At 39.7% G+C, this 18,413-nt stretch overlaps 1 protein-coding gene across 20 annotated transcripts in view; it reads left to right on the forward strand.

Annotated features, from left to right (window-relative positions):
- The window catches only part of EYA1 (EYA transcriptional coactivator and phosphatase 1), a 103,996-nt gene that overhangs the window by 18,313 nt on the left and 67,270 nt on the right, over positions 1-18,413 (forward strand). For 8 of the 20 annotated variants that reach the window (XM_088471449.1, XM_088471447.1, XM_088471452.1 and 5 more), the window contains 4 exons: positions 20-97; positions 5,507-5,573; positions 10,673-10,818; positions 11,681-11,818. In XM_088471449.1, the coding sequence (XP_088327575.1) occupies positions 20-97; positions 5,507-5,573; positions 10,673-10,818; positions 11,681-11,818 (429 nt within the window). The remainder of the gene's footprint in view (positions 1-19; positions 98-5,506; positions 5,574-10,672; positions 10,819-11,680; positions 11,819-18,413) is intronic. The other 12 variants (XM_088471451.1, XM_088471455.1, XM_088471460.1 and 9 more) reach the window with 5 other exon arrangements.

Raw genomic sequence — 18,413 nt, forward strand, 5'->3', positions numbered from 1 at the left:
ATTGTTGTCATATTTTCAGTTAAAACAGAGCCAATGAGCGGCTGTGATATTGCTGCAACGACTGCAGACGGGTCTTTAGACAACTACTCAGGGTCAGGTAAGAGAAGCAGTATGACCAGATCCTGATGTTTCCTTCTGTACAATGCACTTAGGGTCTGATTCAGATATGTACACTAATGTCGCCAAGCATCTGCGTACAAACAAAGACGCAGTATCGGTCCCAGATCATTCGATTAGCGCAGTCCTGCATGAGCCTAAGGTTCCGTGGCCGTGGGAACTAGGATGCCGAAGCCATATTTTTTGCACATGGGATCGCAGACGCAGGGTGTGGCACACCGCCGAAATAGTCATGACAGGTCTGCGATCTTTGTCGCCACTCCCAGTTCCCTCCCCCAGGTGCTCCCTGACTGTCAATCACATTGCAAGTAAATAGTTGCTGCTAACGACTACGGTAATATACTTTGATGCATGCCAGGGGCAGATCTATGGGAGACGATGAAGGCGCTTGCCGATGGGCTCCAGCACTGAAGGGGCACCTCCTCCATTTTCCTCAATAAATTCACCCCAATTAGGGCTGTAACTATGTCCCCGGAGCGCACCATCACGGCCACCCAATACATGACACCAGGGCCGGATTAAGGTCTGTGGGGGCCCCTGGGAAACAAACTTGTGAGGGCCCCTATATACAACCATTTCTCATCACCCTAACATTTGTTTTTTTCTTTCTATTCACCTTAATGCCCCTCTTGCAATGCCCACTTATGCAATGTCCCCAGTAATGGTCCCCCCTATACAGTGCTCCTTATGCAGCGCCCCCTGTAAATAGTCTCCCCTATGCAGTGCCCCCTGTAGTAGTGCCCCCACTATTGGTTTTCCCTATACAGTGCCCCCAGTAGTTGTCCCCCAGTAATAGTTCCCCCATATGCATTGTCCACAGTAGTAGTCCACCCCTATACAGAGCCCCCAGTAGTAGTCCCTCCATGCTCTGCCCCCTGTAGTAGTCCCCCCTATGCAGCGTCCTGAGAAGCCATTACACACTAGTGGAGAGTTCCGTATCAGACCATCGATTGCCACCTCTGTATAGCTACAGCCTGTCCTTAATAATTGGTGTTACTGGTCCTCACAAGCTTCTTTTGTCAGTGTGACACGTTCGGTGCCCCCTCACCCACAACTCTCTGTCTCACTCCACCATGGCATGCCTATATTCTGTATGCAACTGCAGGTGTATCTGCTTGCAAAATGCTACATTACAATGTCAGCGGCTGTGACGGGGGGGCATAAAGTTATAACTTGCCTCCGGGCGTCTGGGATGAACTTACGCCACTGATGCATGTGCAGTGCCATCTAGATGCATGTACGGTTTACTGATAATCTCTCAAATCTGTAAGCATCGGCATAGGTAGTGTACAATTCTGATTCAGATCCTTAAGCTGGCCACACACTAGACCAACTTACATCCAACCAGCCAACTTGTTGATTGGTTGGAATGAAAATCTGGTAAGGAATGAAAGCAAATGACAATCAGCAATTTGCTCCCAAACGCCGGAAAATGCACAAAAACTGTTGCTTGAACACATTGTTTAGATCAAACATTTAACAAACTTGTTTGACGACCATTTTCTTCTGTTTTCTGGCATTTAGGAGCAAATTGCTGATCATCAGTTACTCTCATTCCTTACCAGATTTTCATTCCAACCAATCAACAAGTTGGCTGGTTGGATGTAAGTTGGTCTAGTGTGTGGCCAGCTTTAGTCCAGAAATCAGATGTTGGTTACATGCCTCCAATGTTCTTACAAAACAGCAACTGTTTGTCTTGCAGCTAAGCATCATGTGTAGGGTAGACAGACCCTTTCCATCAGGTACAGAATGCTATGCTCCTGGACTTTCCAACTACTGTATGATTGCAGCCATCTGTGCTGAAACACCTGTCTCATCAATTACCTAGTTCAATACAGGTGACTGCAATCATCAATTAGGTGGGAAGCCCAGGAGTACCTGATGGAACAGGTCATGTTGGAGGGTAGGTGTAGATCCTAGATGTTTCTTAGTAAATGGGTGATCTGGCAGCCCTAACAATCACCCATTTGTGATAAAACACTAGAAAAATAGCCCTAAAATGTTGAATGCATCCTAAAGGGGTTGTATAATACCTGCTATTAAATGCCCTACAGTGTTTGGCTAGAAAAGCTGCCAAGACAGGGCATAAAGTATACTGCAGTCTAAGGTGTTCAATGCTTCCCACACTTTATAGCTTTCCTGTCCAATCTCTGTCAAGAGATGGCATAAAACACCTGAGGCCCATGTAAATAGTGAAATATATGTGTGTGGGTGGAGCCTTTACATAACCATTCAAATTCCTAAGAATCAATTACATCACTGAGGCACTGCCTGACTAATACTCATGAGGCCTGTCTTATAATCCATGAGGCACTGGGCCAATGTTTTCAGTCTGTGCATGCATCCAACTAGCACTGCACTTGCGTCCTGATGGTTACCGCCATTAGGAGCTGCAGAACTAATTTGGACGCAGGGGGAGGCAATTTTGGTAGCCGTTTCTGGATGGTAACTGGGGTGGCAAACTCACGGTCAGCGACTGCATCTAAAGACGCAGTTACACTGATCCAAGTGATCATGTTTAGACAGATTCTGCAACTCCATAGGGATGGTGCAAGATCCAATGGTGTGACCAAAGGTGCCTCCAATGGTGCATCTTAATATGCACAGCTGCAGATTAGTGCTGCAGCCGGTGGGCATCTCTGTATTAATACCATTGGCTGCAGCATTAGCATAAAGAGGCAGTCATGGCTGCAATGGCGTACACCTCTGGGTCAGGACCCCTGGCTTCTAATGATTTCATAACCTATATTCATGAGGCATGGTGTGTCATAATTAACCTATTGCCTGTATTCATGAGGTACTGTGCCTCAATTAACTTATTGCCTATATTCACGCGGTTCTGGCTCCTAATGAATTTATAATCTACATTATCATGGAAAATATTCATCCTACAAATGGAGACATCCAGGGGTATATTTACTAAAGTACGGGTTTTTAGAAGTGGAGATGTTGCCCATAGCAACCAATCAGATTCTACTTAACATTTATCTAGCACCTTCCAGAAGATTATTATTATTATTATTATTATTATTATTATTATTATTATTAACGTTAATAGATAATAGCTAGAATCTGATTGGTTGCTAAAGGCAACATCTCCACTTCTAAAAACCTGCACTTTAGTAAATATACCCCCCCTGTGTTTGTAGGTGACAGGTCCATTTCAATTATAATTGATGAATTCTGGATAAAGGCCCTACTTGTATCTATTTATGAATTAATGCTACCTATTGTGTATCAGCATACAAAATTAATTTATTTTTTATTTTCCTATTTAAAAAAAACCCACACACATCTGCTATGCTGGAGACACAAGGCTCGAGCACCAGGAATGCTTTCTTAGAGAGCTGTCCTTTGCAATTTTCTAGGTTAATAACGGCAATATTACCACCGGTATGTACCCGATAATGGGTTGTATGTATGCTTAGTACTTAGTAGTAGTAGACGGGATGTCCATTATCTTTAATCAGGATAATATTACTACCTTAGAAACTACAGGGAAACAACAATGAAATGAGAAGCACAATTGTAAAATAAGGATTCTCTTGCAATGTTAATTTGTGGTGTTACTATTTTGCCTAATTGATTTGTTATTCGAGGTAGCATAAGTGTGCCAGTTTTGTGCATGTGTACTACTATTGAAATAATGGAGCCATTGAGATTCCCTATTGATTATATAGTAATAAAGCTTTGGGGTAGCTTTTTTATATACATCCCTGGACATATAAAATTAAGAAGAATATGAATAGTAAATAAAGAAAAACATCCAAAATAGGATGTTTATTAGCTAGAATAGTAAACGGTCATAATTATAAATTTAATATTGTCAAAGGTTAGCGTAAAGACTCTATATTACCTTATTGCCTAGAAATATCTGTACCATGGTCATTGAATGTCTGTCTCACAGAAGATGTTGTGTGTGTGGTGTTCTCCATAAGATAAGTGTAGAGCTTACATTTGTGTTAGTGATCATTTATATTGCGTTATGTGTTCTTTACCTTTAATGGTTTTTCCAAGTGGAGAGGATTTGGCAAGCAAATGTTTTTGTAAGCTGGGAAGCACTTATAGCTGTTTAGTTATCTGGAAGTTTGAAGAGGGACCTTATCAGATCAGAGTATACATCACTGGGATATTGCATTGAAGTTCCTATCACCATTGAACTGCCAAAGTAATACTATAAAAAATGTTTAGCTCCTAATATTAATGGTTTACCTTTCAGGAATCAGCAAGTTGTCATTTAAAACTATTTTTACAATCAAATGGTTATTTAACTGATATGTTCCTCATGCTGTATTTAATTTTAAAAAAAGGCTTACATGTGCACAATAACAGACTAGTAATGCAGCTTTCTGCTAAATCCCAATTGTAAATACAAGACTGGTAATGCAAAAAGGTTGGATGGGATTTGCCTTATACTTAAAAGTCACACACAGGTGCCAAAGCCCTCAGTTCAGCTAAACAACAGCACAGTTTGGCAGGCAACTGAGCTTGCGAGCAGGGCCCTCTGACCCTTATGTATGTCTTTTATGTATGTATGTCTTTTACAACCCAGTATAATGTTAATGTTGATTCAAATTGTAAAGCGCAACGGAATTTGCTGCGCTATATAAGAAACTGTTAATAAATAAAATAAATACATTTCCCAATTTATATTAACATTTTTTTCGCTCATGGAAGCAGAAACATTTGAGGGTTGTCACAAAAAAGTCAGTTGGAGTAATTAGCAGGAACAGAAACAGATTTTTTTGTGCTTCTTGAAAACAAACAAACGGAAAACTAGTGAGTTCATGACATGAATTTCAAAATATTAAAAAAAAAAAAAAATTCTTGAAAAAAGTTAGTGGGGTAATTAAAAACTGATGCAAAGTTGATGTCTAATAATTATCATCACCATTGTATGATGCTTCTCATTGAACTCTTCTGGTGGGCTTTCCGTAGACCATATACATTTTTTAAGACACATTTTATGTCTGCATTTATTTTGCGTTCTGGGTTACTTTTATCATCAGGTAAAAATGTTCTCCATTGCTTGCTGACATCACTCGTGTTTGTTTGCTTGTTCATTCTGTTTAAACTGGATGGATATTAGTGCAGTCCTTGGATGGACAATAGGCACTGGGCTGCTACTAAAAAAATAGAAGTGGATAACATTTCGAATAGGGGTAGGTCTGCCACTGCCCTCTATATTCTGGTCTAATGTTTATTCCCTGCCAAGAATTTCAAGTAGTTATATGCAAAAAAAAACACATAAATAACAGTACTGTCTACCATATGTACTGGCATCATTGTACACTATTATGAAAGAGGTGAACATTTAGTGTTTTTTTGTTTCACTTTAGTGTGGGTGTTTGATTTGTTTTCATCTCCCTTTTCCCTTCTCTATGTGGAGTTATTGGAAGCAGTGGATTTAGCCCCAGACAAACACACCAGTTTTCCCCTCAGATCTACCCATCCAAGTAAGATTTCATACTTTTGTGTAGTGATGAAATAAACACATGGCACCATAAACCTGTCATTGTGTATTTTCGTGTATGTCTGCCAGTTCATTATTAGATAGCTTGTAATATACTGTACTGTTGTGCTCTGAAAGACAGGAAAGGCATTAGGCTTCCGCTTTTACTCACTCTGACGTCCTCTCTATCACTAACTCACTCTGTCTATTTCTCTTTTATTGTCAGTTTCTATATTTCTCCCTCTCTGTTTCTTTCTTTTGTTACTCCAGCTCATTTGGTTTTTCTACTATTCACTCTATTTCACCCACTTTATCTCTCTATGGCCGGGATGTACTACGCATCACATTTCGGGTACATACAGGTGTTAATAATGCCGGTATGTACCTAGAATTGCAATTAAAACCACAAAAGACAGCTCTTCCGAAAAGAGCTGTCCTTTGCGGTGACAGGACTTTTGGGTTTATGACCTGGAAGTCCTTCTGCGCATACTTCGTATGACATGAACGCCACGGGGGACACTGGGAGGGATGCGATTGGATCCGTCTCAGTGAACATTGCGGCCACATTTTTCCTTAGAACATTCTTCCTTATATCTCCCCCTTATTAATGCTCTATCCGATATTTACTCTCTCTCTTCTCTCTACCTCCATTTGTCACTTTCACTCTCTCTGCCCTCTTTCTCATTCATTTCTCTTTCTGTTCTCTTTCTTTTTGTTTTTATCTCTCATTTTTTCCTTTCTCTTGCTCACTCTCTCCATTTCTCTCATCCATTTGTCGTTAGCACTCACTCTTTCCATCCTCCTTACTATCTCTCACCACCAGTTACTCACTTTCTCTCTCTTCTCTTTCACTTATTTGTCACTATTATCACTCAGTCTCTGTCTCTTCCTCACTATCTCATTTTCTCCTCCTCTTTCTCACTCACTTCCCAACTATCTCTCTCCCCCACTGTTCTCACTCACTCTCTCTTCCACTCTTCCTCATTATGTCTTTCCCACGCTAATGCTCTATCTCCCCATCTTCCCCACTATCTTTCCCTTCTTCCCATACTTGCTGAATTTGAAGTGCTCCTCTCTGGGAGAAGCCCGGAGAGGAGATGCAGCTGACTGCTCTGGGGATGGGCTCTCATGTCCTTAGTGGCAAAATGCTGCAACTCGCGGATCCATTGGGAAGTGGAGGGATTAAAATGATGTGATTTTAGCCCCATCCTTTCCATACAAATCTGCAATTCCTGGTAATTATCTCCCCATCCTGCCCACTTAACTAGGAAGTGCGCGGGATGAGGGAGATTCATCTGAATTGGCATGATTTACCGGCGGATGGGATGCCGACAGTCAGAAGACCGACACCGGCATCCCGATGGTGAACATCCCGACAGGGGGCGGTAAGTGGCCTAACCCTCCCCCTCTCCCCCCCTAACCCTCCCCCAGTGGTGCCTAACCCTAACCCCCCTGGTGGTGCCTAACCTTAACCTCCCCCCGGTGGTGCCTAACCCTAACCCCCCCTTCCTGCACCCTAAACCTAACCCTTCCCGAGTGGTGCCTAACCCTAACCCACCCAGGCAGGTCCCTAAACCTAACCCTCCCATATCCGGCCAAATCCTAACCTGCATACCTACCTTTGGGATGCCGGCGTCGGTATCTTGATCCCTTCGGGATACCGGCATTGGCATTCTGATGGTTGTTGGTATCCTGATGTCCGGCATCCCATCCGCCGGCATCTTAACTAGATCCCGATTCGCCAACTCTTCCGAGGGTGCAGGGGACTGCCCAACAAATTTGGAGTCTAACGCACCTTCCAGGAGAGTAGGTAAGTATGCTTCGTAACAGAGCCGTAACTAGACTTTTTGGTGCCCTGTGCCAGAAAGAGCATTGGCGCCCCCCTCATTTTTCAAAGGGACATTATGCACCCAAAAAAGGACCATGGCCTCAGGGAAGGGCCAGGGAAGAGATAGGAGAGGCCAGGAGATGCTGGGGATGAAATAAGAGGAAGCTACAAGCAATAATGATAATAAACAGAAACTTGACAGACCCAAACAGCGCCCGCTGACCTGTGGTGCCCTGTGCCATGGCACCGGCCGCACTACCCTAGCTACGGCCCTGCTTCTTAATCACTATCTCTCCCCTCATTCTCACTACAAGCTCTATTTAAAAAGCAAAGTGAAAAGTGCTATAAAACATCGCAGTTTTTCACTTTCCTTTTATCATCATATTTAGAATTTTTTTAGATGCTGGATAGACCTAGCAAGAAAGGTCTGTCCAGGTGAGGTGATAAAAGAGCCCAGTGTCGTCCTTTGAAGAGGCGAATGACAACATGCACCCTGTGTGTATGCACCTCCCGGCAAGGCTGGTTCTAGACCAAGTGGAGTCTAGGGCTAAAATTTCCTTTGGTGCCACCCCCCATATAAAAAATTTACATATCTCAGTTTAAGCCTCATGATATGTGGTGCAAGGCATGGCATGGGTCACTCATATCGGCCCTCTGAACATTGCGTCCTTTTTTTTTTTCTTTACACAGCTTATGTACTTATTCCTGTATTTTGCATTTTAATTTAATAACAGTGTACTAAGTACTTGGGATTAGTATTTATACGGACCCATCAATAGCCTACATTACTGAACTCTCTATACCCTACATTACATCACTGATACCCTATACCACATTACTGACCCCTCTATACCTTACACTACATTACTGACCCCTTTATACCCTACACTACATTACTGACCCCTTTATATTCTACACTACATCACTGACCCCTCTATACCCTACACTACATTACTGACCCCTCTATATTCTACACTACATTATTGACCCCTCTATACCCTACACTACATCACTGACCCCTCTATACCTTACATTTTATCACATCACTGAACCCTCTATAACTTTCACTACATCACTGACCCCTCCATACCCTACATTACATCACTGACCCCTCTATACCCTACATTACATCACTGACCCCTCTATACCCTTCCCTACTGAAATCTCTATACCCTACATTACATCACTGACTCCTCTATACCCTACACTACTGAACTCTCCATCCCCTTCACCACATTACTGATGCCTCTATACCCTACACTACATCACTGACACCTCTATACCCTACGATACATCACTGACCCCTCTATACCCTACACTACATCACTGACCCCTCTATACCCTACACTACATCACTGAACCCTCTATACCCTGCGATACATTACTGACCGCTCTATAAGCTACACTACATTACTGACCCCTCTATAAGCTACACTACATTACTGACCCCTCTATAAGCTACACTACACTGTAAAACTAGAGATGTGCAGTTCGGTTTTTCTAAAATACGAACACACCCAAACTTAGGGGTTCCATATTGAACCGAGTCCCAGTTCAAAGTTATTTGGGTTTACAAGTTGAACCAAGTCCCATTCCGGGTCTGCCGTCAGTTCGGAACTCGGATTTAAAAACAAACTCATGTTTTGGATTGCATGTAAATAGGACAAAATTACATGATTATAGTTGTTTTTATTGATCTCTTACTTCACATCTCTATGTAAAACATTACTATACTTCCTCTCCACACTACATCAAAGAGAGAGAAACACTGGAAAAAAATAAGCCAAAGGGTAAAGTGGGCAACAGACCCTGATGCACTAGATGGGGTAACGAGAGAGCCTGAAAATAGTAAAGCACAGGGGAATGGTAGGGCAACAGACACACTAGAGAGACACAAGAGAGAGAGAGAGGATAAGAGAAACACTAGTAAAACAAAAAGTAAAACAAAGGGGAAAGTAGGCAAAGACTACAGACAAGACACACAAATATGGGGGGAGGGGCTAAGTGGTCTAGGGAAAAATGCTAATTATATGTCACCATCATTGCTAACATAAATACCATTCCAAACTCTTGAAACCTCTAACTAAACCTGATCCCCAGCATTTAATTTAAAAATCAATATTGCTGAAGCCTGGTCTGTCTCCTTTAAATCCTAGTTCTCACATCTCTCCACAACCTCCTTGTACATCATTTATTTTATACAATTCAGTCCTGCATCTCCTTTAATACCATTTTCCATCTTTAACCCTCTCTCCAGATTTTCCTCTATCTCCATTATCTTCAATACCTCTATAATATCCATTCGCCTTATTTCCCCTTTCAACCTTTCCTCATTTCGGACGGGAGGTGCATTGCAGTATGGGAGAGAGCAGGAATGGTCTCTTCCTACTTATCTCCTCTCAGGGCTCACATAAGACCATCCAGAGATGGCGTTATGTGTTAGAAACTTTGCTTCTCTCATTTTTTCATTTTTTTAAATACAGTTTATGAGACCTATGGGGACTGCAGCAGTTATTACAGAAAAAAAAAGATGGAGAAATCACTGATTAATCTGCAACTTTATTTTTCACTAAATAGTGAGAACCAAAATGAAAGGCTTTCTCCAGCAAAAATACTAGAGAATAGCCTTTACTTCGTTTTCTAAAGAAACCCCTAGACCTATCTCTGTTCCCCCGCTCTCTATGGGGGAGATTTCTTAAATCTGGGAGAGAAAGTGGAAAAGTTGCTTATAGCAACCAATCAGCTTTTAACTGCATATTTCTAGCACAGCCTATATATAACATGACAGCTAGTACCTGATTTTATGTTACGGGCAACTCTCTCTCTCTCTCTCTCTCTCTCCCCTTGTCGTTCGTTCTCTTTTTCTTTCTCTCCCGCTCTCTCTCTCTCTCCATCACTATCTTTCTCACTCTTTCTCTCTGTCTTCCTCATCATCATCTCTCTCACATTCTGGGTCACTCTTTCTTCTGTTTTCTTTTTCCTTACTTTCTTCCACTGACAATACATTTATGGTCTTTGCATGAGGCAGTACAAAGGTCTGGGTGAGTTATGTACCTATGTAATGATGTACATTAACAAATCATTTTAATAAGTGAAACTGTTTATTACCTACTGACTCCGTATAATAAATGGAATCTGTATTTATTTAATTACTCCACACTTTTCCTGAGAATGATAATAACCTTTACAACTCTATACCTCTTTTGTTTAGTAGTTGAGTTGATGTTAAGATGTTGACAACTAGTTTTTTTTTCTTATTTCTGTATTTTTAATAGCAGAGTTTATCCCCATATTCTGCCCACCCCTTCCTCACAATCCATGGCTGCATATGGGCAGACTCCATTCCCCACAGGAATGCAGCAAACCTCAGCATATGCCACGTACCCCCAACCAGGACAGCCCTATGGAATCCCTCCTTACGGTAGGCTGTCTGCCTTACTCTAAGCTGTCATTAATTATGTGTCACTCTTTCCACTCTACCTTGTAGCTTTTCTTGACAGACAAATAAAGACCTTTTCAGCAAACTGTAATATATATTAATGTTCTAAAAGGCTGTATTTGGAAAGACATATTTTTTCCCATTTGCTTTGAATATCTTCATAAAGTGAAGGATTTGGATTACAGCATGACCTCGATATACTGCGTGTGGGTCATCTGTTGCTGTCCAGCCATTATTCAGTTTCCTCTCCCAGCATCCTCTGGCAGAGACCTCCTGGGCCCCAGCAGGAATACCTGGTCTCTCTGTACAGACTGTGACACTTTCAGGCTCTCTATTCCTGAAGAGTAAGGAGCAGATGTAATAGAGCAACCATCATACATCACCTCTTTCAAGTGTCATTTAATGTCTTTAGTTCTGGTACCGAATCATAATAATTATGTAACTGGACACTATACATTTGTTGGCTCAAGGGTCAATTTTGGCCACCTCTTCCCCAGCCCTTCTCTGCTTTCCTTAGCAACTTCATAGTCTCTACTGTATGATATCATCTTTGAGAAGGTTTATCTCATACATTTATCGAAAATAAAAGGCTAGAATATAAAGATACCCACATTGGAACTTGAGGTTGTGCATCATACTTTATTGTATTTGGTAAAATAGTTTATACATGTTCAGCATTGAATAACAAGTTGCAGTTTCTTCAGTATCCTTTAATGTTATGTTTCCAAAAAAAGATATTCCCATTCTATCTATTGTGATATGGTTTTTGACTCAATTCAGCAGCATTGTCATTGTTTCTTGGCTGTATTTGTACACAAGCATCTGATGTCACTAACTGATTTAGGTGCATTGTGGGCAGGCATCAAGACGGAAGGAGGGTTACCACAGTCCCAATCACCGGGACAAGCAGGATTTCAGAGCTATGGTACAAGCTTCAGTGCTCCTCAACCAGGACAAGCACCATACAGTTACCAAATGCAAGGTGGGTGAGAACTTTCTGTAATAACAATGATAGTTTATATATATATATATATATATATATATATATGTATATATATAATATATATATATATATGTATATATATATATATATATTTGTGCCTGAGCTATGATATAACTGGCTTTGCATGTCTTTCTCTCTTAATGCATATTGATCCTGGGTTTCTCAGAATCTGGTGGGGTCTCTGTACCTTTGAACTGTTAGCTGAGCATCCACAGAGCTGTTGGTCTGACCATCTGATACAGGCTCCCTTAAGTGAGCACACTCTGCTTGATCTGCTTTACAGATGGTTGAACTGCAAACAATTGATGCAGTTCCTAAAGGTGCCTTTCAACGGGCTAGATAGAAATAATGAATACTTTACCTTGTTTAGAGCAATTTATTTAGGATATCACTGAGTATAGTTTTCTGTAACTCAACAACCAAGTCATTGTTTTATTATTGGATACTTTAGAGTATTTTGTTTGTTGTTTTTTTTTTGCTGCTTTCATTGTTTTATTTTGTTTATTTGTTGTCACTAGCCACTATTAGTACAAATAACTGTGTGAGTGTGTATACATATACAGTATGTACATATACAGTTCTGTTATTAGGGATTTCCAGGTAAAGGGTGTTTCCATAATTTGGAACATCGTACCTAGACTCTACTTAATTATTTTAAGTTACATTAAAACACAGTTAAAAGTGAGCTCCTTTTCCATACACTGTCCCAAGCATTCCCTCCTCATTAAATAGTGGAAAAAGGAAGAGGCACTTGATGATTGCATTGGTGTGTGCATAACATTTTGCCAAACAGTAGTAATTACTTTTATTTTGGCTTTGGCTTCCTGGACATTCAGCCAACAGGTTTCCAGGGAACAGAAGGAAGGAAATGTAAACTCACAAGTTAATACCTATTATACATAAAACATTATAAATAGTGTACTACAAAAATGACAAACGCACATTTGCATGTCACTATGTTTTAATTATTTATTAACTTTTTCAATACAATTTTGGTATTTTAACTCCTATTGTACAAAAAATAAAATACAGTAGAAATCAATATCATGATTCAGGATCATATTAATCATGGTGCAGATTAACCGGGCAGCTGAAATTATGTACTGTACATTTGTATAATGTATACTGTACATATTTGCATAATGTATACTGTACATATTTTTTTAATCCACCATGGTACTATAATAGTCCAAGAAAGGCTGCACATTTTCATTTTTGCCCTGCACCTCTATGTACACCCCTACATACTGTATTTGTCTTTCCACTTTAGCTCTGCAGAGTAAACAGTGTCCATGAAGACCAGTAAATACAGTACTGTACATGTATTTTCGCATTAACCATGATTTCGATTATGCAGGCACCTCTGCACCATTTACCCTGGATAATCTTGGCTCTACTGTATGTTACTGCTTTATAAAATTAAAATAGTTTTTTTTTCTGGAAACCAGACTATTTCCTTTGTTCTAGCAGAGAAATGTGTTGTTATTATCTGAGGGAGACCTTTAAATCTTTGCTCTGTTTTGAGGTCCCTGTTTGACTCAAGGGATTCCTGGTGTTGCTTATGTGGATATAAGAACAATTATGCAAGAACTGATATTGTTGCACAATAAATATAGAACTGTTGTGTGTTCTTTTGTATATACATATTTATTTTATTATTTATGTCACACCATTTATTTGCAGCATGCCTGAAGATCTTATACGATAGAAAAAGTATCTAGTATTCTAAATCACATATATCTCACAAAAGTTTGTAGACAGTCATTCTAAAGGCAAACTGTTCCTCTGCTAGGACTATAATGAAAACAGATTTTTCGGGAAAGTACTTTATGTTTGTGTCTAATGGCCAGGAACCGAGAGAGACATTTTAAAAACAGTGCAAATGATGTCTGAACGGCAGCAAATGTGAAAAGGAAAAAAGATCTAGGATTAAAGAGCCCATCTGGCCTTCATAGAGCGTTCCCCAGAGGACTACACTAACTTCTGCCTCCTATATTGTGCACTGATGATAGACATTGCCCATGGCAAGGACCCTGATTATAGGAAGCAAATGAACTTCTGTTCGAGATCTCAAAGTGAGACTTATATTGTAACCATCCCAGTAGATGTCACAAAAAAAAAAACAGGCCTTCCAAATAGCCAAACTGTGTTGCTGTACGGATAATTATTCTTTAATATGAGCTGTATACAAAATGTTGCTGGGAACAAAGACACATTTCTGCTTATGTCACACACACCATAAAAAATATTATGTTTGCAGTTTTACGTGTTACTATAATGTTAACATACAAAACTGTTTTGGCGAATTGCATTTTATTTTATAGGCTGCAGATCAACTTTTCTTAGATCCGTTTTATAAGCTTGTCTTGGTTCACTCCCCTACCTCAATCCCTTTCTCTATTCCTTGCATGTGGGAGACATTGAATTTATACATAAGTTCAAATTATAAACTACAATAATAATCTGAATTAGATGGATGTCCATTTATAATGAAAAATACAGTTTTATTAATATACTGTATACCAATAGTATGCCGGTATAACTAAAACAAACAAATTGCAGTCTTATAGGGAACTGCAAGTTCAGTGGTAAATAAAAACCTCTAAGCAATTTAGAGTTCCATTTAGTAATAAAATATACCAAGTCCCAAATAAGCATCAGGTCCACAGCATCCAGCTCAGAAACAAAAGTTCATCCACCCGTTATTATTATAAGAATCTGTAGCACAAAAGTCCTCAGGGGTCTTGGCTTCAATCCGAGATGTTATAGTACTACTACAAGAGCAAAGCTTAGAGACAGAACAGTGGTGTTTTAGCAGCTTGAAAGATAGACACCCATTAGACATATTTCACTGATTGGCAGTTTTCTGAGAAGTATATATATATATATATATATATATAGATATATATATAAATATATATATATATTATATATATATATACACATGCATTGTGCATGTGTGTCTGTATATATATATATATATATATATATATATAATATATATATATATATATATATATATATATATATATATATGGATGTAGTTATGATCCTGGCTGTCGGGATGCCGCCGCTCAGAATGCTGGTGCTGGAATCCCGACACCAGTCAGAATTCCGGTAAGAATCGAAGTTAAGGGGAGGGTAAGGGCTAGGCACTAGGGGGAGGGTTAGGGTTAGGCTGTGGGGGGGGTGGTTAGGGTTAGGTGGCGAGGGGTAGGGTTAGGTTTAGGCTGCGTGGAGGGCGGGTTAAGCTTAGGGGTAGGGTCAAGGTACTTACTGCTAGATATCGGAATTGTGTAACAGTCGGGATGCCGGCTTCGGGATCCTGTACCCAACCCGTATAAATGAAATATATATTGCATATTCACTATATAATATCTATACAGTTCATATATAATATATATATATATATATATATATATATATAATATACAGTTTCCAGAAAAAAGGTAATTGTGTAAGGAATATATTTGTGTTTAATGGCTGACAAACACAAAGTCATCTGTCTGTTAGTACAGCCACATGCATGCAGGATAACATATCACAGACCAGGCTGTTTGGGTATTTCTTAGAAACAGATCCTAGTTGGATACTTATTGCTTTCAGGTCAGAGATCAGGTCATTGGCCAATCTGATTTTCAGTTCTGTTCAATCAAATCTAATTTGGATTCAGAATGATTACCCCATTGTGCATTGTTGGATCTGAGGGATGTCCTCGTGGTGCTTTCTTATATAGTAGGTCCTTTCTCACTTACATAAGCTTTAGTGTACCCAGTGACTACCAGTGTCTAGCTGCAGCTGATGGTAGTTATATTGACTGGAAGGTGGGACATTCACATTGGAGTAGTCAGAGCAGTAGAGATGTATGAAATTATGATTAGGGACAAGGTAAAGATCAGAGAAGACAATGAATTTAAATGTGAAAAAAAAATTCAGTAACAGGTAAACATATATGCTGTAGAGAACCGTTTAAGAGTACTAATTGGTGACTAAGTAAGACCATAGGAAACAATTTTTTTTAGATTTACATAATTACATCATTCTCTGCTCTTTAATTCATTTGCTATCACTATAAAACAAGCAAGTACTAAAACCACAGTCGTATGAAAGCTAATTTTGTGTTACTGCATCATTACGTATATTTGTGTCACCAACAGACCTAAAGAGCGGCAGATGCTCATAATACTGCTAAGATATAACTGAATGTTACAGATCATTGTGTTTGTGGCCAGTTTTGAGGCCTATTAAACTGATCAAATAAATATTTGATTGGTTTCTTTCTCTGTGCTACAGCATAAATGAGCTATCTGAAATATTTTCTGTTGCATATCCAAAATATTTATTTACAAGGCATTGAAGCTTATGCATTTCGTATTTTATTTCATACATCTGAACACGTGCATGCAATGTAATAATTTTTTTTTATGGGTTTACTATTGAAATAAATTCAAAAAAGTCCTCTGTAGGTTTATCTAGGGCAAAAAGTACTCTTAATGACTTGTTTGTAGCAGTGGTTCTCAAACTCAGTCCTCAGACCCCAAACAGGTCACATTTTCCAGACCACCTGGCAGGCGCACAGTTGTATTACCAACTACCAACTGTCATATTGTATAGATCCACAGGTGACCTGGAAAACATGACCTGTCCTGTTTGGGATCCTGGGGACCGAGTTTGAAAACCACTCACAGGTTTATAATATATTTTGTCAACTTTTTTTAAATAGGTTCTGTCCATGTGTTTTTTTTTCACTAAGTATTCTCTAATGCGTATAAATTTAAAGTATTGCCTAATTTGAATAAATGTATACCAATACTTAAATAACATCCCCTTATGAATAGTTATGTATATATCTTATTATTTACCAACAATTGTAATGTTACTTTTAGTTATCTATAACAGACTGAAATACCCCTAATTTATCTCTTGGGGTACATGTACCATAGATTAAGTACCTAGGGTTTGGAAAACAGATGGCATAACAAGCAATGCTTCATTAAGAGTAGAGCCAGAGCGATATTTTTGTAGTGGGATTGTACAGTATCTGAAGTATTTTCACTAGGGGTAGCAGCAGTTGCAGCTGCTACGCAGCCTGGAATCTTGGGAGCAGCATAGTAGCCGTAGAATATTTTTCATCTCCACAGCCGTTACTACCACAGTAGGTTAAAATAGGGGCATACTAGATGGGCCAAGAGGTACTCAAAATCTATGTTTCTATGTAGTAGTGGGTGCGGCTGCTATGGGGGAATCCATAGAGGACTTACAATCTTGCTCTGAGGCTCAAAAGTGTTTAACTTCTTCCAGCTACTAACCTCCTCCAGCTTACTGATGCTCCCTCTATAAATCGAGCACTGTCTGCTAACCAAAAGGAAGTTAACCCATTGCTCCATGCTCCTTGCTCACTATTTACCCCATCACCCCTGTTTGTCTGCCCCTCCCCTTTAGAATGTAAGCTGTCATGAGCAGGGCCCTCTTCCCTCACGTGCTTCCCTTACTTATATTATCATTTACTGCTAACTCCCCACAACGGCACCTAACACTTGGTTGCTGTAAACCATGTCCCTGTCCTGCTTTGTTTGTACTGTTAATAACTGTTTTTCTTGTGATCTCATTTGTTTATGTACTTTGCAAGGCACTGCCGAACCCTTGTGGCACCATATAAATAAAGGATAATAATAATAATAATAATAATAATAGTAAAATAATAGCAGTGTATGAAGCTTCCTATTGTTTACTTTGAGAACAGCCATGGGCTGATCAGTAGAGGGAGCTTCAGTAAGTTGCAGTGGTAGAGGCATGGAGATTCTTACAACAGTTTGCTATGGGGCCCACAAATACCTGGTTATGCCAGATATTTCAGATATGCTATAATACAGCTGTCTGGTCATTTAAATAGAATTCTACTAACAATAAAACCCCAGAAAGGCTTAAAAAAGCTTATGAGTGAGGCAAGGGAAATAGGGACTACCGTTCCCAATTCTCTGAGCTCCTGAACTTCCGGAGGAGAAAACTAGAGAATACATTTGGCTGGGTATACTATACACAAAGTGTTCTGCAGTTATTGTGACTCACAACCACTTTTCCCTCGTAACAAAATGCTCTGCGCCCAGACATCCCACTTCATTTACCTGTGCTGCATTGATCCAATCAATTCATTCATTATTTCAGCGCATCTAACCGCAATAGTGAATTAAGTGGGAAACTCAGAGTTGCAGTTACCTGTACTACAACAGGTAATCTACTCAGTGGGATAATCGTAAGCAGAGCATTTTGAAGCAGGCAGAAAAGGTTATGCTAGAGGGTTTGTTTTGCACTATAAATATATTTTAATATTTGCATATGGCAATGTGGGACAGGAATATTGCATGCACTGGATGTGTGAGCCAATGACCAAACAGATAAATGCTCTGAATGTTACTATGCAAACAGCTTGAGTCTATTTCTGACTATGTCACATTCCATGCATTCTAATGCAGGGCCAGTGGCATCTGCAGTGTTTGCGGCTGGGTGATCTGTGGAAGCTCGGAAGGGATGGTTTATGGCTACACTTCTTCAATTAATAATGAATATATTATGG

Source organism: Taudactylus pleione, unplaced genomic scaffold, assembly GCF_031769625.1.
Source record: "Taudactylus pleione unplaced genomic scaffold, aTauple2 ptg000114l, whole genome shotgun sequence".
NCBI lineage: Eukaryota > Metazoa > Chordata > Amphibia > Anura > Myobatrachidae > Taudactylus > Taudactylus pleione.